The 24,717-nt window shown below is 36.1% G+C and overlaps 2 protein-coding genes across 2 annotated transcripts; one reads left to right on the top strand and one right to left on the bottom strand.

The window, feature by feature from the left end:
• The first annotated feature begins 36 nt into the window (after positions 1-36).
• LOC112565434 (V-type proton ATPase subunit B) lies at positions 37-11,470 on the top strand. Its single transcript, XM_025240903.1, has 14 exons — positions 37-194; positions 2,441-2,496; positions 3,814-3,912; positions 4,205-4,298; positions 4,648-4,725; positions 4,942-5,081; positions 5,589-5,693; positions 6,031-6,128; positions 6,714-6,837; positions 7,078-7,228; positions 7,619-7,701; positions 8,024-8,128; positions 9,292-9,421; positions 9,563-11,470. The coding sequence occupies exons 1-14, from the start codon at positions 74-76 to the stop codon at positions 9,733-9,735; spliced, it is 1,557 nt and encodes a 518-aa protein (XP_025096688.1). The 5' UTR covers positions 37-73; the 3' UTR covers positions 9,736-11,470.
• A 1,135-nt stretch (positions 11,471-12,605) lies between these two features.
• Positions 12,606-24,141, bottom strand: LOC112565322 (serine/threonine-protein phosphatase 6 regulatory ankyrin repeat subunit C-like). The gene is made up of 7 exons (XM_025240717.1): positions 23,988-24,141; positions 22,510-22,885; positions 20,774-20,888; positions 20,277-20,403; positions 19,701-19,884; positions 18,215-18,339; positions 12,606-17,896 (listed from the first exon to the last, which is right to left on the bottom strand). The coding sequence occupies exons 2-7, from the start codon at positions 22,738-22,740 to the stop codon at positions 17,719-17,721; spliced, it is 960 nt and encodes a 319-aa protein (XP_025096502.1). The 5' UTR covers positions 22,741-22,885; positions 23,988-24,141; the 3' UTR covers positions 12,606-17,718.
• Positions 24,142-24,717: the final 576 nt, after the last annotated feature.

Here is a 24,717-nt window from a genome sequence, read left to right as displayed (position 1 = left end):
AAGGTACTTTCCGGAAGTTGCGAATGTCATTTACCGCATGACCGTGTCACATGACTTACCAGCATAATCAAAGATGGCGCACAAGAGTGGCAAGCTCGATATGCGGTCTCTCAATGGACCCCTTTCTGACGTCGAGGCAAGGGCAACACACAAGCTAGCCGTAAGCCGAGACTACATATCGCAGCCCAGAATAAGTAAGATATTCTTAATAACTTAATGCTTTGTTTTTCTCATTTCATGTAAAGGAATCTTTGGCATCTCTATCAATGGGTATTAAAGTCATCGTCGATACTTCAAATCATTGTTAAACACGATTGGGAATTTTTGATAAAAACTTCATATTGATTCATACAGGATTTATTCTTAAGTGAATTAATGAATTCTTTTAACTTTAAATCTGTGAAAAGAGCATGAAATGCTAAATATTGTTTGAAAATGTTGTTGCGGTTGATGATCACAAGTGACTAAATAACCATACAAGAGGTGCTGATACTCGCACTCGCAATCTAAAGAGGCGTTGCCACATGGAAAAATGATGTTGGTTTTACTGTTTAACATAACCTTCAATTTTAAAATTGTAAACAGTGACTTTTTAAAAAATAAGTACTGTTTTACGTATTTTTGAGCTTCTGCTTTTCCTCCAGTCTGTTTAATATTACCTAAAAGGACCGTGAAAGGGCTATGCCACGATCAAAAGAATTACGCTTTGATGAAAAAAAGAAAAGAAAAGAAAGTATGCTCATTTTTAAATTAATCTGCAGTGGTAAAGGCTTGGTGCTGCAGTTTGGTTTAAGTCAAAGTAAATGATTATAAAATACATAACAATACAGCTTTATCATTGTAGCTTTTTTAAAATTTTTATTATCTTCATAGGCGATGACTGACTATGACATTTTTTTTTTTTTTGCATTTGTGGTAGCTTCAAGAAACTTTAATTAAATTATAAACTATGAAATTTAAAGTATATATTGCTATGCATTCCTTACCATATATGTAATAATGAAAGTAATAGCATTAATATAAGCATTTATGTCAAAGCTTTTTTTCTGTTATACCATAATGTATAGAGTGGAGATTTTGTGTTAATAGTATGAGTATAGTAATCTTTTACAATTTCTTGTTAAGTATCTTATGAGGATATACCTTGATAGTTTAATGTTAAAAGTAGTAAACATTGCTTGTTGAGGTTATTTAGTATAGTATAGCTTTTAGTATAGTATGTAATCTACCATCTTAGGAGCTAAAGACTTAAAAACAATTCTGCATCAGAAGAAAGCTTTCCCTTATAATCAGATTTTAGAAATTTAAAAGGCCCATTATTAACATTTCTTCATTTTGGAAAGTCAAGTAGGTGACATACAGTAAGATGATGTGAAACTTTGCACAGTCATAAGTGAAGAAAAGCTGACCTTGTGACCTATATGTCGTATTGCATTGCACCATTTTTCTTACACTATCCACTTCTGACATCTTCAAATTGCCATTCAGTGTCTGTATAATATATTTTTATTTGTATTACTCTTTAAAACAGAATAAAATTCAAGAGACTGTCATAGTGATAGTGACAAAAGATAAGTATTGATAACTGAAAGTATGGTGATAGACAAGTAGGGGTGAGCACTGATCAGCAGATATTTGGGAAAATTGGAGTTACATGACAGTAGAAAACTTTGTGGTTTGCATCACTTGTGAGAAACTTACATTTAGCAAGTTAGAAGCCTACATTCATTATTTTGGTCTGCACTGATGTATGATCACGACACTTTGGTTCAAAATGAGCTAAGTCTGCTTGTGACAAGTGTTCATTTTTGTTATGATGGGTGACATGTCTCCTATCTTTCTTTTTTTTGTGTAACATAACTTAAAAGCAATAACTTAAAATCATTTTTCAAGCTCCATATAGCTCAGTTTCTTTTATGGAGAGAGATTTTTCACTTTTCCGCAGCACTTAAAAATAACACTGACACAGTTTAAACCTAGCTTGTCAGGGGGAACATTCTTGCACACTCACTGTATGTACTAGAAGTGATATCCTGCTTCTTTTTGTTGTTGTGAGATTGAGAGAGGACATAAGTAACATCCTGTTTCGAGAGCCCAACCTCCTTTTGAGACTATTACATAAGTTTGCTTTGCATTAGATGCTGTGCAGATACACATCAATGTACTTTATGTCGCATTGGTTGACACACTCTAGCTTTCATTATTTCTTATTTTTTGGTGCACCTTGAGAACAGCATACAATATCATATATGGCTTGTCAACATATTCAGCATGTACAAATAAAATAACAAACTATGGTAGATTCTTCTTTCAAGAGTAAACATTTAAGTAGGGTAAAACACATTAAGAAGAGAGAAGATTGTGTGTATAAGTGAGTAAATTTTTTAAATAGTAGTCTAATAACAGCTGTTTTTGTTTTCTTTATATTAATTCCTCTCAGCATATAAGACGGTGTCTGGTGTGAATGGTCCACTAGTTATTCTGGATGATGTCAAGGTAAGATATTTGATCTATTGTCCTAATCTTAATATACCATGCTTATCATATAAAGTTTCTTGCTTGTTTCGGTGCTAATTTAGGGGCTCATTTTTTTTAATCAGTATGTTATTGAAAATGTTAATGCATCAACTGATTACACATTTGATCTATTACTACTTTTAAATGAAAGAAAATATGTTAGACAATGGCAATACAAATTTCTTCCAAAATGATGTTAATAACAACAAATATTTACCAATAAATTAGGTGTTTTAGTGTTTGATAAATTGTTTTTATGTATATTTTTCAGGATTTTGTTTGGTCAGGGTTTCTTTTCAAATATTTTCTATGGTCTAATGCTATTGTTTCACTAAGCAAAGCAATATCAAAGAAATATTCATATTAGGAGACCTTGCAGGTGGAGCTGTTGTGGCACTTAATCGTGATTAATATCAATAGCAAATTCTGGTTTCTTACCCATAATTTTTTTACCACTGATGGCAGCAGTAGGGGTGGGTTTTTCCAGCCCATTCCCAGAGGAAATTATTAGTATTAAGCTGCAGTAAAGGCTGAAGCTGTTTTTTTTTATTTTCTTAAAGTTTCTACTAAAGTTTTAATGTCTTGGTTACGCTGCCTTGTGAGGGACACTCTTAGTAACAGTTAATTAAAATATTTCCAAGAGTGTCCCTCACACTTTTATGTTTCAAGTTATATGTATTAAAGAAAAAAAAACCCACAAGGATAAAGATTATTTTACGATTTGTTTTTTAGTGCAGTTCAAATAAAAGTTCTAAAATTAGCTTTTACTTATTTTATTTTAAACTTTTTAGTCATTATAAAGTGTTAATTTTGTTTAAATTTTGCTTTTTTTTTTCTTTTAAATGCAATCATCACACGAAAGGAACTATTTCACGCAAAATCCGAATCAAGTCTACACAGTTGCATTTCTTGTTAAAATGTACTTTTCTGGAGAAAAATATTTTACTACTTGTGGATCGCTAGAAATATTGCATTTCCTTCAGAAATGAGTAACTGGTGAAACTTTCAGACCTCTAGGACAATGGAATAGGTGAAAAAATGATTACTAAATTCGGTGGACAGGTGGACAGATATACATAGAGAGTTAAATAAAAGTGTGTAAATAAATATAAAAATATCAGTGATATTTCCTTTGCAAAAACAACTTAGAACTAAAAGATTTTTCTGTTTTAAGCCAACAATCTTTTCAGGCAATCTTTATTAGGGGGAGTTGGAATAGAAAATTGCAGCTTCCTTTCCCACTCAAGTTTTTTTTTTATTCCTGTAGTTTGCTAATTTAGAATTTTTATGTTTCAGTTTCCCAAGTTTGCAGAGATTGTAAATTTGACACTGGCAGATGGCACCAAGCGCAGTGGACAGGTTTTGGAGATTAGCGGTTCAAAAGCTGTTGTCCAGGTGTGCAACTTGAATACTTACCATTTAAAAAAACAATCTGGATACTTTAAGAGGACAGCATGACTTTCCAAGAAAACTTCAGAAAACTTTTTTGTCTTTAAAGAAACATCTCTACTAAAACTCCAAGATTAAAGATGTTTGTGTTTTCTGCTGATTTCTCTTTAGCAGAAATTTTTGTACAAACAGAGTACCATGAATGTGATTGCTGAATCTGGGATGAGTTTTTACATGCTCACTTGGAAGAATAAAAAACTAGATTGGATCTTTGATATTTTTTTTTCCCCCTCTGCAGGTTTTCGAGGGTACATCAGGTATTGATGCCAAACATACAACATGTGAATTTACAGGTGATATTTTGCGAATGCCTGTGTCTGAAGACATGTTGGGTAAGTGAAAAATAAAACCTTTTTTATAACCCCAAAAAATCTTATACTATTTTTATGACTAAAAAATAAAACAGCACTAGAAAAATAATGTTTATTTTTGTGCTTAATTATTTTTCATAAAATTTATTTATGCAAAATGCATGCATATCTGTAGCAAATTTTTAATAATAATTTTTATATAACCTTTGTACTTATCTACTTTCACATATTAGATGTTTAAACTTATTTTTAGAATCTATGATTAGAACTCTGCACCTGTTTTGCACCTGCTAGAATGTAGGAAACTGTAAAACAAAATTTTTCCAACTCAAGGATGACAGGAGTGGTTTTTTTTTTTTCATGTTCACAGGTCGAGTGTTTAATGGATCAGGCAAACCCATTGACAAAGGTCCCCAAGTGCTGGCCGAGGATTTCCTTGATATTCAAGGTTAAACAAAATTATAATTACTTAACTACAAACAATAATACAAAACAATCAGCATCTTTTAAAATTGAGATGATCCTTTTTAAGAGTTTGTAATTAATCAGGTCAGTGGCTTATACCAACACCAAGCTTGAATTGCAGTTTGACTGAATATGTATGAAACATCTTTTTAAAGGTGGGGATGATGTGTATTTTCTGTTCTGTTGCAACCCTGTGCAGGTCAGCCCATTAACCCCTGGTCTCGTATCTATCCTGAGGAGATGATTCAGACAGGTATTTCTGCTATTGACACAATGAACAGCATTGCCCGCGGGCAGAAAATTCCCATCTTCTCTGCTGCTGGTCTGCCTCACAATGAGGTAAATTTCTTGCATCCATTCACCTTTATCTGATTTGTAACCCCTTTGTAAGGGAACATGTGATGTTGCTTTCAGGATAAAAATCTGTGAGATGGGCCTTTGTTTTACTCTATCCAGTTCCTAGTTAATCATGCAAACTGATTAATAAGAGGAATTTGTATGATGTAATTGAAAAAAGATTTTAAAAGTGTATTGCCTGCAACTCTGTTTCAAACCAGTTTTATCACTGTCCATGCACACATTTTTGCTGTAATTATGGCACAGTGTGGTATGTGCTGGTTGTCATTTAGTTATGAGCCAGTCATGGTAGCTTTTGGAAATACAGATGTGTTTACGCACTTGGCATCCCCATACACTCATTTCAAAGTGAATCAAGATTAATTTTTTTTTTTATATTGAAACTGAAAAGTGCTGTGAGTTCAGGTTCATGTGGAAATGTACGAACATTTGTTTCTGTTAATATATGAGATCATGTCTGATGTTTGCATTTTTATGGCTTGTAAATAGATTGCAGCCCAGATCTGTAGACAGGGTGGTCTAGTCAAGTTGCCGGGAAAAAGTGTGCTAGATGACCATGAAGATAACTTTGCCATTGTGTTCGCAGCTATGGGAGTGAGTACTCTTGCTTTTTTTTTTTTCCCCCAAAAAAAGATCAACTTTGCAGTCTTTAATGTCCTGAAGCCTCGTAGATAGTAGAATTCTGGGAAAGGGTTTTTCTCATGACTTTCTCTGATGTGTAGTCACAAGACATTTTTTCATCATTTGATTTGATAAATGTAAATGACATTTCAAGCGGTTGTATTTTCTCCAGCTTGCAGATAGTTTCCCTACCCGTCTCTGATTGGAACATCTTTGTATAATCTTTTACTGATAGCAAAGGCAGGCAGTTAAAGAAATGAGAATGAGCTGTGGATGTTGAGTGTAGGTCATCATCTGGTGTGTTTTGCAGGTGAACATGGAAATTGCACGCTTCTTCAAGCAGGACTTTGAGGAGAATGGGTCCATGGAGAACGTTTGCTTGTTCTTGAATCTGGCTAATGACCCCACGTGAGTGTTTAGTTCTCACTTTCTCCCTCCACTCATCTACAAGACAAAGTGGGCCAATAAACAATGGAATTTAGTTTCACAATCACATGAAAGATGAGAATAGGAATTCAGGGAAGAAGAAACACTGGAAGAAAGCAGTACATTAAAAATTAAGAATCTTTGATGGATTACAAACTATTCACGGTCATTCAATATGGACAAATCAATGCAACTAAGCTGCAGGTGGGAATTGTGAAGAAAAGGTTAAAGGTCTGGTGAAATGCACAATTTTTTTTCTCATGTTTGGGTAAAGCTCAGTGCCAGAGAGTGAATACCTTGCTTTGGTTCATGATGAACATTCTGTTTCTTTTTACACCTTCAAACATCACCATGCACATAAAGAGGTCAGAATTGTGATATTATCATGTCTTACCTGACATATAGTCCCATCTGTACCACTAACTCAGGCCTTCACACTGAAAATGGTGATTTTCCATCCTGCTGAAGGATGTTTTGTTGTCTTTTTATCCTCCATTTTGTTTTTGATAAAGGGATAATATATGATAACTTCCTGATGTTCATTGTATAAACTAATTTTACCCACAGCATTGAGCGCATCATCACACCACGTATTGCCCTGACAACTGCTGAGTTCATGGCATACCAGTGTGAAAAACACGTGCTGGTCATCCTGACCGACATGAGCTCCTACGCAGAAGCTTTGCGTGAGGTAATAAACAACAATGATCTCTTGAGTTTAAGACTGCCACTGATGTTTTGTTTAAGCAAATCATGAAATATGACAAATCTGAAGGTCACTGTTGTTTCTAATTCACAAATCCCTTTGACGTAGATGCATTGTTTTTGGTACATTTTGTCAGACTTTAAACCTTAATATTTAGGATTATGTGAGATAAATAAAAGGAACATGCTGAGTGAAAGAACTAGTCATGATGCATTGATCTTGCAGGTGTCTGCTGCCAGAGAAGAAGTGCCTGGTCGCCGTGGTTTCCCAGGTTACATGTACACTGATTTGGCCACCATCTATGAACGTGCTGGGAGAGTTGAAGGCCGCAATGGCTCCATCACTCAGATTCCTATTCTCACCATGCCTAATGATGGTTAGTACCAATTTTGTTCCTAATGTTGAGGCAAAAGAATAAAAAAGGGGGAGTAAAATATATTGGTACATGTGAACAATGAAAATAATTATTTGCAAATGTTTTGGGTAGACAATAAATGTTTAATTATAGAGTGCCTTTGACCAACAGTGAAGGTGGACTTAAGTCAGCAGGTATCAAATGCACTCATTCACCATCATTCAAATCATACCTATCTTGCACTATCTCTCTCTCATACACACACGAACATACTAGTAGTGTAAGTCTTAGGCAGCAGCAGTTGTTTTAATATGCTTCAATTGTCTAGTTTATAAAATACTGTGGTTGCAGTGCAGTAGGGACAATAGAGCAAAAAATATATTTCCAAACTGTGAATCTTGCAATTTTCAGACATTACCCATCCAATCCCTGATTTGACTGGCTACATCACTGAAGGACAGATCTATGTTGACAGGCAGCTTCACAACAGACAGGTAAATAGCTTTTGTGAGAATGAGATGTAGTGATTGCAGGTTATTGAGCATTCAGAAGCTACTGGCAAAATATTAGTAAACCTTATGCAAGATAATCAGATAAAAATTATGCAGCGTGTGTATGAAAATGGGATCATTATTGACTATACTATGCCACTTTCAAATGGGACAGAAATGGAAGATCATTGCTTACCAGATACAAAAGGAACTGATCAAGGGAAATATTTGTAAATGTGCACAGCTTTCTTGTGCATGATCATCCCAAACACAGTGTTTAACTTGATCATGAAGTAATTAAAAGGTGCATGATGTGTAATTGCAGATTTATCCACCTATCAATGTGCTGCCATCTCTTTCACGTCTCATGAAGTCTGCCATTGGTGAGGGCATGACACGTGATGACCATGCTGATGTCTCCAATCAGTTGGTGAGTCTTGTGTCATCAGCGATTTCATTAGAACTTTCCATTAGGTGCAGGTTTTGATTCAAGAAACAGAATTCACCTTTGAGATTCATTTTAATTGCAGACATGACTCTTGATAAGCTAGTTACAGCTGTCTATCAGTCTTCCTGTTATGAGCTACTTTAAGATCAGCGCCATTCGTCACATTTTCTCTACGCACACAACAACACTCTTGTCCGTGCATTTGTTTTTTCTTGGCTTGATTACTGCAACTCCTTGCTTGCAGGCTGCCCTGCATATCTTCACCATAAACTCCAGAAAGTACAGAACTCTGATGTATCTCTGGTGCTTAGAGCTAAAACATGGGACCAAGTCACTCCTTTCTTTCGTTTTTAGTATTAACTACCCATCTGCTCTCGTATTAAGTACAAACTGCTCATGCTATGTTTTAATTTCTTCGCTGGCTCCTTCTCCATGTTTTTGAACTTCTCTTTCCTAACATCCCAACCAGACAACTACACTCTTTGTCTTACGACTGTCTCCTGTCAACAGACAACAGCATATTGTTGCAGGATTTTTACTTATGTGTGGCAAAAAAATGGAACTCTCTCCTTTTCATAGACACCACCTACCCACAATTGAATCCCTTTGATGTGCTGGAAACGTACCTCTTCCTTAAAGCATTACTCCTAACAACAGTCCTCACAGTTTTAGTCCTTTTTCACACCCTTCCCCTTTATTCTTACAACTACTTTCTTAGCAAAATCACAATGCTCCCAGTTCACATTACTTGGTTTTTCTTTGGGTTTTTTTTTCTTTGTATTTTCATTTAGTCGTCATCAGTACTGTTGTTTATTCTTCCATCATTTATATGTGGTTTGTTCTTCTGTTCTCCAATGTTGTCCATGTCTCGTTTTTGTTCTTAAGCGCTAAGAGCGTGTCCTTATGAGTGTATGTATGCATTATACAAATCTTGCCTTTGTTATTACTTTTTTATTTGGAAATGATACCAGTTTAATATATTTTTATTAACCAGTTATTAAACTTGTGCAAGAGATTTTGTGTGTTGTTGCTGAGGATGAGATGGACAATTGTAGGCTTACCCAGTATTGTAAAAAAATGTCAGAAAATCATTTTGCTGCATTTTTTTTTCTTTCTTGCATTTAATAAGTGGTTTACTGTTTCAGTATGCTTGCTATGCCATTGGTAAAGATGTACAGGCTATGAAGGCTGTAGTAGGAGAAGAAGCCCTGACACCAGAGGATCTTCTTTACCTGGAGTTCCTTACCAAATTTGAGAAAAACTTCATCTCTCAAGGTATGGACAGTATTGTGTTCAAGAATGTATTTAGAGCATCAGTTTGCTTATTCACACAATGTCTATTTAGCTACAAGCTTCTTGCTAAAAGTGGTCTCTTAAAAGTATGGTTCTAAATAGGTTATTCTGTTTTGTACAAAGGCCACTATGAGAATCGAACCATTTTCGAGTCTCTTGACATTGGATGGCAGCTGCTGCGAATTTTCCCCAAGGAAATGTTGAAGCGCATTCCCCAGTCTACACTTGCAAAGTACTATCCTCGTGATGCCCAGCGGACTCAGGCTGGAACCTCCAAGGAAACAACATCGCTGTAGGAAAATAGCTGAACTTGGAGTGATGGTGATGGTATAACATTTTAATAGGGCATTGTGCCATTTATGTGCAAGCTGCAGTCTATTGCCCTGTATTCTGGGAGAGACTGAAAGACTAAGAAAAAAAACAACAAAATATGCAGCGCTTTTGTTAAGGCTGTTTATCATTCAGAAGAATGCCCACTCAAAAAGACCAAAGACTTGAAGGTCATAGTCATAAAAGATCGAAATTATATCTAAAATGTTAGTTTCTTTTAAAAAAAGAAAAGTGAATGACCAGTCTGTGCCACTGTTAATAGTAACAAGCTAATTAAGCTAAATGCTGAATTAAAACTGTTTCATGTGTATCTTTTGAGGGTATGATGTATATATATCTTGCAACTAATGTTGGCTGTGGCACTACAGTCACATCGGTTGGTTGGCCCACCATAGGAAAAAAAACATTCCTTTGTAGAAGAGAATGTATGCAGTAGAGATTTGGATGATTTGTTTAGTCTATTGAACATAAACGGATTTAAAAAAAATTGTGTTCACGGAGATATTTTCCCCATCTGTGAGGTTCTGTTTTCCCATACCCACACTCAGAAACCATAAGCTACAGTGTGTAGACTCCATGTGTGAAAACAAATTATTTGGTAATATTTATTTCATGTAGTAGAATCTTTTCACTATGGCATCTTTTCACTCCTGCATCTTTGCTGCTTCTGTATGAGGGGTTGCTTGCACCAACAGCATGATACTTGAGAAGACCTCATTCTCGTCATTTTGAGGAGGATTACAGAACAAAATAATTTTACCCTTGTATGTGTGATATTTAGGTGTATAAATATCTGTGAAAGAGGCATGAATAGTTGTGAAGAATTGACCAGATTTATGCATATCTAGATATGTGGCCAATCTTTATTGTAGTTATTAGTAAGTGTTTTTTTAAATAAATATTAAATATGACCAGGTGCTTTCCAATAATGACAACTGCCAATTTGTCAAGGTAGATAACTTAGCTACATTTTTTTTAATAAAAAAAACCTCTAACAGAACCATCAGCACTCGTTAGGACATGTTCTTCAGTTTTCAAATACCATTTAATCCTGTCGCACTGACATCCAAAACTGTGCTGAAAACCTTTGTAGCCCATATTTCTAGCTTTTAGACTGCTTAACCTTCTCTTAAAGTATTGATAAAGTAGAAATGCATATAACAGATTATGTAGTTTTGAAATTGGCAGTTAACTATTGGGGTAGCAGAACGAACTCAAAGGATAAAATTACTGTCAAATAGGTTGATAATTTTTGCAGGAGTATCAAGGTACCAGCAAGACTCTGAAGTATTTTGTTTTTAGAAAAATATTGATACATTGGTTGGAAGATTTATTTTGTACAAACATTAGTAGAAGCATTTGTGTATGCTGCATCATTGTATACTGTAATTAGGGTATGTAGATAACAGATTTAACTCTTAAATGTAGGTCAGCTCCAGGTTGGTTTGTCATTGTGTTCACATGGTGACAAAAACACTTAAGAGGCTTCTGCCATATTGCATGCCTTGAGGGAGACTAGTCTGTTGATGAGTCACAACTCTGGAACAACAGATTTGAATGAGAGGGAAGGGTGCATAGCTATGGATGTGTTTGAATGAAGCACTTACCTCCCATATCTAATAGAGTTGATGCTGTTGAGTTGTCTTGTACAGGTGCCCACCATCTTCACTGTGATGCAAATAAACATGATGGAAACAAGAATATAGCCTTGTTATCTGTAGTTGTAGTTTCTGGCATAAAAGCTCAGTGTTGATAAATTAGTCTAAAACAGACCAATATTTGCAAACGAGTAGATCAGGATAGTGGGGAAAAGAGGTTCCTTTGGTTAAAAACTGCAGGTACTGCCCTATACAAGGATTGCCGTAGGTTTGTGCAATTACGTGGCCTCTAGGACTTGGCTTATTAGGTGGGTCATGGTAGGTATAATAATAATTCAAAAACTAAGCCAGCCTCTGCAGAGTTGAAGCACGGTGTACCCTCCTTTTGCAGAAAGTTCCCAGTCTGTTCTCTGTGTTCTTGTTTAGAAAAGGGGAGCTTATGTTTCTGAAATGTCATGAATGGTAGGGATGAAATGAGACTGACCGCTGACTTGAGTCGGTCATTAATTACCATCAAATTTTTAAGACATTAAGTAGACTGTTTTCACTGGGTCAGCACTTATAGGGATAACTACTATACTAACAAAGAAATGTAAGGTCAATTTCCCACCAGCTAGTCTTAGTAATTCAACATAATCTTATTCATTTTTATCAAGACTTTGTGAAAGTTCCTGCATTATGTTTTACACTGAGCTAGCAACTAAAGCTATATCAGGGCCAAGCAGCCATCCCTCTAAACAGAAGCCATATGCTGAGAAAATAATCTGTAAATTTACAATTTGCGGAACAAATTCAGTGACAGTGAAAAGCAAAGCAATGTAGACGTTAAAGGCTCATGCTCTTTGAAAATTTTACAAAATATGGCTTTTGAAACTAACACTTGTTCAGGAATGTAACCCATTTTTTGTTTTGTAGTAAGCACAGACAAGATTTAGATACTGCACACATAATGATGAGCCTTTATGAAAACTGGAAGCAACATTTCCCAATGGTGCGTGGAGGTCATATGTGAGCATAATTCTTAAAAAAAAAACATGATACCAACTGCAGATAAAAAAGGACAACAATCTTTCACAGTCTGCATATTTAGCAGTGTGCCATCAGCAGTACTCATTAGCATGAGTTCTGACAGGATATCCTTGTGACTCGTTACCACACAATTTTTTTTTTTTTAAATGCCTGTTTACTGCAACTTTCAGCCAACGAAGACTCTTAAATAACTTGAACAAAACACTGAAAACAAAGTCAAACTTTTATTTCAGCTTTTTCACATTCCACTAACCAGCATTTTTCTCCACGACCCAAATGCCAGCTTACTCTCCACATTCCAGTTACCTGCTTGGGACTCCTGTAGTCAGCATTCTTGTACACTAAGACTTAAATATCTACAAAACGTTAAGAGTAATTTCTTCCAGTGGCAAGACTTCAGAGCTTCCATATTTTTGACAAAGCAAGAACTTAAAAGCATAATCTGGCATGGGAAGGAAAAAAAAATGCAGCAGCAATGATGAGAACAAGATCAGCAGCAGTGTCTCATGTCAGCTGGACTGGCTATGTGTAAACCACCACCAGCATTTCAGTAAGATGCTCAAAAATTTACCTTCCAAAAGTCCAAACTGGAAGGAAAGGAATTACATAATGCTGCATCAACTAGGGTGAGGCTGAATCAAGAAACTTTTCTTAATCTGTGACAAACATAATCAAGATGATTGTTTGGAGACTCAATGTTTAGGACTCATGAACAGAATACAGTAAGCATGAGGCTTGATTCAAAAACAAAACCTTTTGGTTACAGCTGTGATAAAATGTTATGTTGCAGTTAGTATTTAAAATATTCTTTATTTTTTCTTGGATGCCTCGGAAAACTTTCTATTCAAGTCTACTAAGTTCGACTTTCTGAACTGGCAGCTCCTATAAATGATTTTTCCAAACATTTTTAAAGGCTAATATGACAAAGATAACTGTTGATGACTAGATTTTGTCTTGGATAACTCAACGAGAAAAAGCCTAACTACGAGTTTTCAGAGACTTTGCCATATCTATGTGCATAGCCAGACTTTATAAGCAGTTTCACAAAATATCAGAATTACATGATTGCCACATCCAGCAAAGATGACAACTATAAATGCAACAGGACATTAAATTTAAATTGTTGTTCAAAATGGTGCTATTTTACTGAGTTCTTGCTTACATCTTCATTAGATGTACTTTCTCGTTAATACAGAGATCAACATGTACATGCTTATTGTATATCACATGTACTCCTACCATACTAGACAGAAGTTAAGGGATGGAAATGGCAAAGCTAGAGCTGCCACTGTATGCTATTTGCTTAAAGTTTACATGTTTTACAACCTCTGTAGCCTAACTTCCTCTTTAAATTATCTTTCTGAGGTTGCCTAGAGACTGAACAGGTGCCAAGTTCATGCACTTTCTCCTCTGGACCTACCATAAAATGCTTACTTTACACTTTGCAACAGAAGCTCTCAGAAATGTTACAAATAATATCTAAAAATATCACACTGGTTTTGTTCAAAGGTTCTCAGAACTTTTAGAAGTGTTGTGTCTTGTAGCTTTTCTTATCAAACCCAATTGTCTGTAACATGATGAAATCAAGACTTCATTAGAACAAAACAAAACAAAAAACAATGTTATGTATGAAATGTTTAACTTTAAAACAACTCCAGCACATATATGGTCAGGTGTTGCAAAATTATTAGACTAAAATTAGAAATAAAAATGCATTGAGATAGCACAACTCCATGGTTTATCAACAAAGTAAATATGATAAATACACTTGCCTAGTCAGCTATCAAATGGCAGCAGTTTACCAAGGTATAGGAATTCACTGAAAGTTATTTGCAAGTCATGTAAGTGACCAACAAGTGTGTCAGGGAAATTCCAACAAGAGACACGCTGCTCTGGCAAGTACTTTTTTTTGTGCAGCTGAAGAAAAAAATGCATTCTGTGGCTGAACAGTGAACAACTGCCTCCAAGTTTCAAGAAAGATCTAGTAACACAAAAAATGCTAGTGAACTAAATCTGAAATTGCACCACAGTGGTCAAGAAAATGTGCAGTCAGTTATGAAATGCCAAATGCTGACCAACATCAACAGGAGAATGATGAAAGACACGTTCTGCCATGTGAACCATGGTCTGACAGCCAGGTGCAGCCAACCAGAGCCAGCTCTCGGAATGCTAACCTACCTTCTTTTCTATCACACCTGATCTCCATCCTGCCCAGTCATAATATGGGCTGCAAAAGAACAGTAACAAATCACTGTGCCAGCACACTGATATTTGTCCGTCAACAAGGCTATGTATAATGCTTGCTTTCCTTTCTCAGTTTTCACCGCAATACTGACCAACAATGATACCGTAACTCAGAAGCTGACCAGTCCATCTGCCATCAGCATCTACAGTTAGCTGCCAGTTGCATTACTTTTTAGATGAGGCTAGGGCCTGCAAGACAAGTTTTTTTTCTTTAAACTGCTTATGACACAGAATGACAATGTAGGGAAAGAGGCAAAAAGTGGTGAACTGTACAAATACAATTTCAGTGATAGGGATGAATCTGGGATATCAGTACAAACACAAAGAAAATTTCTTTGCCAACATAGTGACCAGACACAAGCACATGCCTCCACAATGCATACACATGCATTCTGATGTAAAGTAATATGTGCATATACAAAGCCCAATATAGGTAACGAAATGAACCCCTAGCCTGACTCAGGAATTTCTCTATAAAGTATATGTAAAATTCCTGCTGGAAGAGATTTTTCAAAATGATCAAAAACAAAAAAATTGCTGACTTACAGGTGAATATAATTCTGCAACTGCTTCTCATTACCGATTAATATATGATTTACATGCTCATTCCATCACTGTTTTATAAATAGCAATACCCAAATGATGATTTTGAAGAAAATTGCCTAGCTTTCTGAGTTTCTATTAAGTTCAAAAGCCAAATTTATGTTAAAAACCTTTTAATTACTAAATTAACCAATTCAAAATGTGCATTTGTTTGTATAGAAAAAGCAAATATTGATTGATCAAAGACAAACATGATGTCTTAATGCGCCCTGACAGTTTACTGAAATATCTGACAGAGTTTAGTCAGCTGTTTTAGTCGTACAGGCTGAACTTTCAGCTTATGGCAGAAAGAATGGTTTTGCCCGAGGAAGGGAGGTAAGAACCACATGCAATGCTGGCGAACCTAGCAGTCATTCTTCACTATTGATTCCACTTGGCCGGACAAGTACTCTTCCCTCCCTCTGCTGGACGGCGAAAGTTTGCCTTTAACAGATTACTGCATTTCAAATATGTGAACAGGACTTCCTGATGATCATGTACCCTTGATCAAAAATTAAGCATACTACATACTGCATCATAACACAGAAGCTCACTATAAAACAAACAACTCACCAAAACAAACAAAAAAAGAAAACCAGGCATACACAAAAGGAAAAAAAAAATTGACATTAAATTACTCTATGTTTAACAAAACCAGTAATTTCCTTTCCAAGAAAAAAAAATTAAGCTCTTATTTTGACTGCTGTACATTTTCTATTCCAACAAGGGAATATTATCACAAACAGATCCAATTTCTTTGACACACATTGCATATTATTGTAAAACATTTTGTATTTTGCATTTTTCTGTTATACATCTAACAAACATTTCATTATGTAATGCTTTATTGGGTCATCTAACATTGAACATATGACTAGATCCTGCAAACAAAATCTTAAAAGGTAGCCCGTAATAAAAATAATAAAGGCAAGAGAAAAATGTTAAAAAAAGCAAGAACACTTTGAAGATGCTTTGTGTCAAACACCATACACGTATATTACCAAACATATCAGGTATCTGATAATCATTCCTGAGACCTTTTTTTAATTTAATGTACTGTGTGTGTGTATATATATATGAGTGCATGTGCATTATCTCTGCGTTCCCACATGTATATATGTGCATGATGCTGTCTCTGAGGTACACATCTAAAGAAAACAGCAAGTGGCTTTGTATTTACATAAACAGCAAGGGTTGTGGATATAAGAAATCATATAAAACTTCAAATCATTTACATCAGTAAAATAACCACTTAAATTGCTACTTTTGTCATGCATTGTATCGGATGACAACAGTGAACAATGATGATAATGACAGTTTGTAAGGTTTTCTATTTTATGCTGCATTTTCCAAAATTTGTCTTCACTTAATCTGCAGTGATCACTCTTTTACTCATGACTTTCAGAGAAAGTCTTTGCACCATTCCTCGTTTTATATCACTGACTGTGATTGTTGTGAATTACAGTGAGATGCACAGCTAAATGAGCTTGCCTGTTGGTTTTGGTTTTGCGGTATTCAAGTGACTTTTTCTTATTGTTATTCTTGTATAAAATAACATGAGCAAAGAACAAAGCTGGTGGTTTGGGATACTTGCATCTACAGCAACTTTATACTATACACTAAAATGTCAAAACAAAAGTGCCTTGTAAAAAAAAGTTTGATTGACTAGGCTGTAGATGTGAAGGAATCTGTACCATACAAATCAGAAATGACATGATTTTCTGAAAACAAATATAAATATAGGGAAACAATATAGATTTGTAAAATGCATGAGAAAGCAACAGAGAAAACAAAGATGAAGGACTATGTGGGTTGTGCTTAGATTAATACATATTCAATGGCTCCTTTTCTCGTCTTCCTCTGACTAAAATGAGCAAATGTTACAAGTTCCAAGACTTCCATATATAAAACAGACGTAAGGTGTTTGACCAGTCAGTGAGTCACAATGCTATTGGACTGCTACCAAATGCATGCTAAAACCAAAACTAAAACTAAATATACACCACTCAACAAATAGAAATTCTTAAACTGATCAAATTTTAACAGATACAGATAAGCCAGATACTGAACAAACAACAAGGTAAACATCAGCAATAAGCAGGCAAGATTTCTTACCTGTGAAATGTAAACATGTTCTAGATTTAATATTTTTTGTCATTAGAAAATGCTGATTGCTGTCTATCACAGTCAGGAACCACAACAACTCAAAAATATGGGAGCAAAAGATACCGGGGGAAAAAATATATAAAGACCATAGTGTGTCTTTTTAATAGAGATTAGCGCAGGAAAAGATCAGTAGGAGTTGTGGGGAATAGGACACATGCATCTAGATAAGCAAAGAGAGGATGATAATGATGACAAAAATAACAAGACAAGAACATGACCATGAATAAAGATTTGTGACTATGTCTCCTAGTCTTTTATAACCTTTGGGTTACAACAGGGTTAGATGGTAGTGGTAGAACAAAAAGGAAGCTTGAAAGACATGCCTGGCAACTATGAAATATCATGGTGAAACATCTTGCGTGAGAGATACAGATGCAGTGATGGGGGAAGGGGTAGAGCTGGGATCAGCTGCAGCAGGTGCGAGGGATCATGACGCAGCAGCTGATGCTGGATGATCTTGCGACAAAGGTTGCGCAAGGGTGGAGGAGACGCTGCATTTTCTTTGTACCTGCACACACAACAGGAATAAACACAAGAACAGATTATGAACAAATAATTTTGACTCGAAACAAGTGAAGACAGCATTCTATTTCACTGCACGTCAAGTAAAACACTGGGATTTTTAATGTTACAAGGTCCTAGGAATGACTGTCCTATAAGCCCTGACCCAAAAATAGTAAAACGGATCAAATTTAGTCTTAACATTTTATTTTGACAGTGATGAATACAAATAAAAGAAGTGAAGATTTTATACAGTTGTATAAATTCTGTTTTTCAACCTAGACATTGCAGCAGGACAGGCAAAGAAAAGTCACTTCAAACTAACCATCGAAAGAAGGCTTCATCATCAGCAAGCAATTCTGCAGGGATGCCAGGACCCTTCCATCGCAGCCACTCCAACAGGTTCAGCATATCACAGCCATGCGAGAATAAAAGTTTAATGCAGGGCACCTGAATGAAAAAAAAAAATTCATGACACATCTCTGACATCAGAAACAGATGGTGAGTTAAGCTTGTGACATTAAAGATGTGGTTGACTGAGCTATATTTTAGAAGACCCTTATACTGTAACTCTGAAACTCTCTAGTTCTGGAACAACTGTCTCCATGTTGAACACATTCTTAATGTTGATTTCACCTGCCTGATGTAAGCAGTCCAGGCTGCAGGCCTAGTTTCCAAAATCATATCTAACTACGGTCACTGGTCATTTCACCACACAGCCCAAGTCAAATTGTCCCATCTATTTCCATTTCATCCCAGGTGATTTTTATCCCAAAGCCAAAATCAAATCATCCCAGGCCCAGGAGATGCTCTTAACATATAATACCAAAAGAGCCATACTCTGTTTGAACAATATAGATACGCAAGCTCAGCAGCCTATTTTAAACAGAGCCATGTGAATAAGTTTAGTCCCCATGTTACTAAACAAAAATGGCTACTTGGGCAATATGCATCACAGTGGTGTCAGTGCAGTATGGTGTGTTTTAAGTTAAATGAGTACCCAAACTGTGACACCTCTGCACACAATAGTAGGCAAAAAAGGTAAAAATACATGTTCACAATAAAATGGTGACATCATCTTTAATTAATCAGTCATGTTTATTTGACGATATGTCCTCTGCATGTATATTGCCAAGTGGCCATTTAATAGCTACTTATCGGTGATCAATTCGTCTTTTGGACCTGGGATGATTTGATTCAGGATGTGGGGTGATATGACTGAGGTGAAATGATTGCTCTCTGACCCCCTCTAACTACAGATTTAACTCTGCGGTTGAGAACTTTCCAGCACTACATTTGCCTATCCCCCAATAACTAATACAAACCAAAAAACTTAACTGATCTGAGTTTAATTAACACTAAGAAAATTTTAAAAATACAAAACACTTTTCTGAGAATAAAGTGTTATAAATAATAATAGTAATAAATGCAAAATTTGTAAAGCGCATACTCACACTCCTAAGGAGTATCCTCTTAGCATTGAAGAACAAGAATGAAACATGGACAGCATACGAGGGACAGGAAAACAAACAAATAATATATGAGCTATAAAAGAATAAAGAAATAAAGATGCGCACTAAACGAAGAATAAAATCAAATACAGCAAACACAAAGAGGAACCAAATAACAAGAAAAAGAGCTGAGAACAACATATTACAAAAGGAAGGGTGTGAAAAAGAAGAAGCATTTCCATAACTGTTTTATTATTTTTGAAAGGTCTTTACAACAAGACCAGACTGGTCACCACATCAATAGCAATGCAGCCAAATAAATTAAGCACAAGTGAACAAAAATAAAAAGTAAAATGTAACCTGATAACGAAGGTCGTCTTTGTACAGTCCTGTGGACAGAGAGCTGACAACCACATAAAGTGGTGTTCGACCTCGTCCGTCTACCATGTCAACTTCGCTGCCAGCAGCAAGAAGTAGACGCAACATTTCCCGGATCTTCCAGTGTGCAGCAATATGAATAGGGGCTCGTCCATACAGGTCTCTTCTAACAAGACAAACCAAAGGAGCAGAAGTTTATAGGGTAGGGGTTGAAAGGAAGGAAATGATTTGTTTTTTCCAAAATAATAATTTAGTCCCCAAAATTTCAATTGTTCGAAAAAAGCAAGAAAAACATTTTACCTTGATCTTGGTTTTACTGACAATCAGTGATTTCTCCTCAAGACAACTGTTAAAGTGATAAAGCATGCTGCCAATGTGGATATTTATCTTTATGACTTTTTGCTCTAGCAAGAGCAGATTCTGTGATAATTAGATGACATTACCTGCACAGCCTAATCTGAAATCCCTTTATAAATTCCATAATTTCTTTCAATTCTTTCCAAAAATAAAGCTGATGATTGATGATACTATTAAGTTTGTATGTGGTCAGGTGCTTACACATTTACTGAAGCACCAGCCGCCAGAAGCCTTTCAACAGCAGCATAACTAGAGTGCACTATGGCATTTTGAACACAGATGTGCAGAGCTGTCTGTTGTTCTTTGTCTGGTTTGTCAACTTCAGCTCCTGTTAAAATGAAGAAAATAGGAAAGCTTGCAATGGAAATGACAAGGCTACAGCTATGTAGTTATGCAAGTCAGATCATGTGTCAACATTCATATCACGTGCGGAGGTATGGAGCTAACCCTGAGTGACCCAGAGATTATATTTTTTCTTCTATTACCCTTTAAATGTACTCTTTTGATGTTCTTAGTTTCTATTTACTATTATTATATTATTAGTAATTTTTAAACGAGTTATCTTTCTATGAAGGGTTAGGGTGATACATCTAATGACATTTAACTCTTAAAGGGTCTCTGATAAATAAAAAGAAAAACAGCTCTATTAAAAGTAGCTCTCTCTCTCCCCTTTTCTTCCCAAATAGTTTTAGTCATACCAGCTTTGACAAGGATATCCACAAGAACTGGGCGTCCATGGTATGCTGCTTTATACAAAGGTGTGCATCCATTACGGTCTGTACGATTAACAGCAGCTCCAAACCTTAGTAAAATCTTAAAAGAGAAACCAGTGAGCGGAATGACTAGTGAACTAAAATTAAAAAGAAATATATTAAACAACTTGCTGATATCTTGAACTTCACCAGCATAAATATTATTTAAACAAAGGTATATTAAGTACAGAATCCAAAACTAACCCTTCAAAACTGTACACAACATGTTGTCTTTCATATCAGTATCAGACCAAAAAAATCTAACCAGCATATTACAAAGGTTATACAGGTGGTAGATATTTACAATGAGATGAGTAATACCAAAGGAATTTATCAAAAAATAAGTGCATACAATTGTTTGATGTACTTTAAACTACCACTGTTTGTTACAACAATACTTCTTTCCATTAACAAGATTTTCAACCAAATATTAAATTTTGACACCATTCACTGTTATAAAGGTAACTATAGCAATAAAGAAAACTTGTCCCATACCTTGTCTAGGCAAGGAATTATTCTGATTACCCGGTCTATTTCATACAGAAATTTGCTACAGTCTTTCTTCTTCGACGACTGGCATGGGAATCATCAAACCGAGTTTTTCCCAACAACAGGGGTTTTCGTGAACCTTTTGCTCACTCATGCACTCCTTCATAAATCATACTCATTCCCATGCGTTCCTACTACTGTTCAGTTAAGGGTGACAAACCATGACAGACAAGGATGATAACCCCCATTCCTAACAATTATCTTGCACATAATCCAATCTATGATCATCAGGAAGATTGTCAGTGATAATATGCAGCTTTGACTTACATTGGTCTTCATTACGAAAGGTTTAGCGAGTTGTAGTTAACTTGGCAGGACGAGTCTTTGTACAATCCCCGGATAATGCTTATAAGTTTAGGTGGAATACCATAGTGGATCATCAGCCTCCAGATGACGTACCTGTTTATACTGTCAAAGGCCTTCTCGAGGTCCGCAAAAGTTATATTAAGGAGAATTGCCACTCAATAGACTGCTCAATGATAATACGGAGGGTGGCAATGTGGTCTGTGCATGACCTATCCTGGCAAAAAACTGCTTGTTCTGGTCTCTTTCTCTTGTCTAGTGCCTTCTTCAATATCTTTAGTATTACCCTTGTCAGGACTTGGCTGGGGATGGATAGCAGAATGATCACACACACCCCCCCCAATGTTCCAGGTCCCTATCCTGATTTTTGCCTTGGTCGTCAAAAGAGGAGTTGGTGAGCTGGCTTCTCTAAGGCTTTCACCACCACGCATCATAAACTCTTCTAAAGAGGAATCTTCCTGACCAGGCTCCTATGAGTGGATTGTTAGCCCAAGGTAAACTCCCAACCTGGAGGGCCAAGGTGCAGCATTTTAGTCAGGCCACTACCCTGACAGACCTGAGAGGCTTGGTAAGACCTGCCAGGAACACAAGGCTCCTGCCGGCATGCCTCTGTAGATCAACAAGACACTCAAGCCACCACACCACTACAAGGTAAGTTGCACAAATTGGTGGTGGCAAAATATATATACTCTCAAGATTCCCTCTATATTGTCAACAACATACTGACCATCACTTCACAGATGCTTATATTGAGAAAATGGAAAAGAACATAGTAAATGTACATAAATACATTTGGCATGATAGACATGTGGATCAAAGCTGTTGCATACCATGGTAATTTCAACATGATTGAGGGAAACAGCTGCCAGAAGAGGGGTAGTACTGTCTTTTATGCTGGGTATGGCTGGGTTACTCCATGGGTAATCCAAATCTGCTCCCTGAGACACTATGTGCTGAACTGTTGTTTTGTCGTTTCCCATCACAGCAAGATGTAGCTCTCGTTCTCTCTGTGGCATGCCCAGGGAGACCAGCTCACATCTGCTAGAACGAGTGTTGCCCATCTCGCTTGAACCAGACAGCCAGGAACATGCACGTAATTGAGAGGTGATGCAAAAGTGTTATTTCAGTCCTTACAGTTAGCAATCTAGCATCATGATGTTGACAATGGAGATTGCAGAGATTTGTGCTCTCAAGTACTGCCTTTGCCTGAACCAGAAAAAAATAGACTTAGTAAAATACAAATGTAGCAAATTAGTACAAAAACTATTAACTTACTTCTTTAAATGTTGATTTATCAGTTTAGAAAGTTTTATGACTACCTTTATCTGATTTATTTTTTTAATGTTTTAAATGTTCTTTTCCTGCATGTGGCCTCTGGCTGCCTTGCTATGATACAGCCTTAGTTGCTGACTTGGCATAAAACACCCCCCCTCTCTCTCTCTTTAAAAATCACAGCTATAAGTGATTGTAATTAGCATATAGTTCTCCTCACTTTAGATAAATGGGACAACACAAGTAACTATATAAACATCATTTATCTTTTACTTTCTCTTATTTTCAAACCAAAGGCAAGAAAGATGATAAAAACTGTAGACTGGTGAGAATAAAATATGTATACTCTATATGTACTGGCTTCTATCTGATCTTGAAATCAGTTTTCTTTTCTAAGCTCAACTTTCAAATAGCCTAAATGACCTCTTAATCTTACTTTTCAGTGTGCAAAGTACATGGCCTTTTTGTGTGTGTTGCATATTGGTTTCACTGCAATGGATACGACTGAGGAAAATCCTGCCAATTCTATTTTTAAAGAAGTTAGGTGATGATGTATTTACGCCACGACTCCATTAGGCTTTATGCATTCTACTATAAATACAAGAAACAATCTAAATCAAATGAATGGGTGATTTATTCGTGCTATTCTGTCTGAAATCTCTTTCATTGCCCTTCCCCTGCTTTCCTTCCAAAGAAACGCCAAATCAGTCAAACGAGCGGCCTTGTTAAAGTTTATTGCGTGTCCCTTTACACTACATACTTTTGACTAGACTTTGAGCTACGCAAACTGTATCAAGGATCGCCTGTCGAACATTCTGCACAAATCTAACAAATTCTACTGTTTAATACCGCGTGCACTGTTGGTACGATTTTCAGAGTCATTTTGACAAGAACCGTATGGGCAACTTAAGTGCATCTCTAAATATAGAAACAAAACACCATCGTGAAGGAAGAAATAAAATGAAATTTTCCTTAAAACAAATTGTGAAATACATTCAACACATTTAATATCCATACAGTATCTGTAGCTACTCACTTGAAAAGCACGAAAACAGACGATTTCGTTTATTAGTGATTTATTATACTTCCAGACTGAATATTGACATTCTATGTACGTCTGCAACACTTTCAACAGATGCTGAGAACCCGGATATCAGGGAGAAGTTCTTTACAACTCTCATGGTGGAATCATGCTAATATATGCATTGTTACATTTAAGGCCTAAGGAGCTTCTTGTGTTTCAGATGTCGTTTATATTAGTAGCAGAGTTCTGCTGGTACCTCGATATTTCATTTGTACCCTGTAAAGTTGAAAAAGATCAGTGTCCTTAAGACCTGAGGCAAGGGAGCTCTTTTTCTCTCGCTCTGCTAGAAATATTAACGAATATTTCACACAACATAAAAACGTTAAAAAGAGGTGGGAGAGAGAAGAAGAAAAGAATCGTTTCCTAGACATGGTGAACTACTTGCAATTCGCTGTGCTAGCAATGTTACAGAATCTTTCACACAACATAAAAACATCAACGAGAAAAGAGCCGTTTCCTAGACATAGCAAACTACTTCGTCCAGCTGGGCTAAGGACTACGGGGCCTTTATCTTATTCACTTTTATATTTGTTGAATTTCTGTTCATTTAGAAAGACAAAAATTCATTTTTCCCAAACACTGTCAGTGGAGAAAACTGTATTGCTGGTTAGGCGAAATGCAGTTTTTTTCCCCTTTGACATATTTTGTCTTGTTTTAATGCGACGGTTCTTAATTACAGCAC

This window comes from Pomacea canaliculata, linkage group LG5 (genome assembly GCF_003073045.1).
Source record: "Pomacea canaliculata isolate SZHN2017 linkage group LG5, ASM307304v1, whole genome shotgun sequence".
NCBI classification, from domain to species: domain Eukaryota; kingdom Metazoa; phylum Mollusca; class Gastropoda; order Architaenioglossa; family Ampullariidae; genus Pomacea; species Pomacea canaliculata.
Note: the sequence above shows the minus strand (reverse complement) of the source record. Positions and strands in the feature narration are given on the sequence as shown.

Excerpts from the sequence above, each read along its gene's own strand:
- LOC112565434 (XM_025240903.1), top strand. The coding sequence starts at position 74 with ATGGCGCACAAGAGTGGCAAGCTCGATATGCGGTCTCTCAATGGACCC. Across the intron at positions 3,913-4,204 it reads GTTCAAAAGCTGTTGTCCAG|GTTTTCGAGGGTACATCAGG; the intron begins GTGTGCAACTTG and ends CCCCCTCTGCAG. Across the intron at positions 5,694-6,030 it reads TTGTGTTCGCAGCTATGGGA|GTGAACATGGAAATTGCACG; the intron begins GTGAGTACTCTT and ends TGTGTTTTGCAG.
- LOC112565322 (XM_025240717.1), bottom strand. The coding sequence starts at position 22,740 with ATGGGCAACACTCGTTCTAGCAGATGTGAGCTGGTCTCCCTGGGCATG. Across the intron at positions 19,885-20,276 it reads GCTGGTGCTTCAGTAAATGT|AAGAGACCTGTATGGACGAG; the intron begins GTAAGCACCTGA and ends TTGTCTTGTTAG. Across the intron at positions 17,897-18,214 it reads GATGAAGCCTTCTTTCGATG|GTACAAAGAAAATGCAGCGT; the intron begins GTTAGTTTGAAG and ends TTGTGTGTGCAG.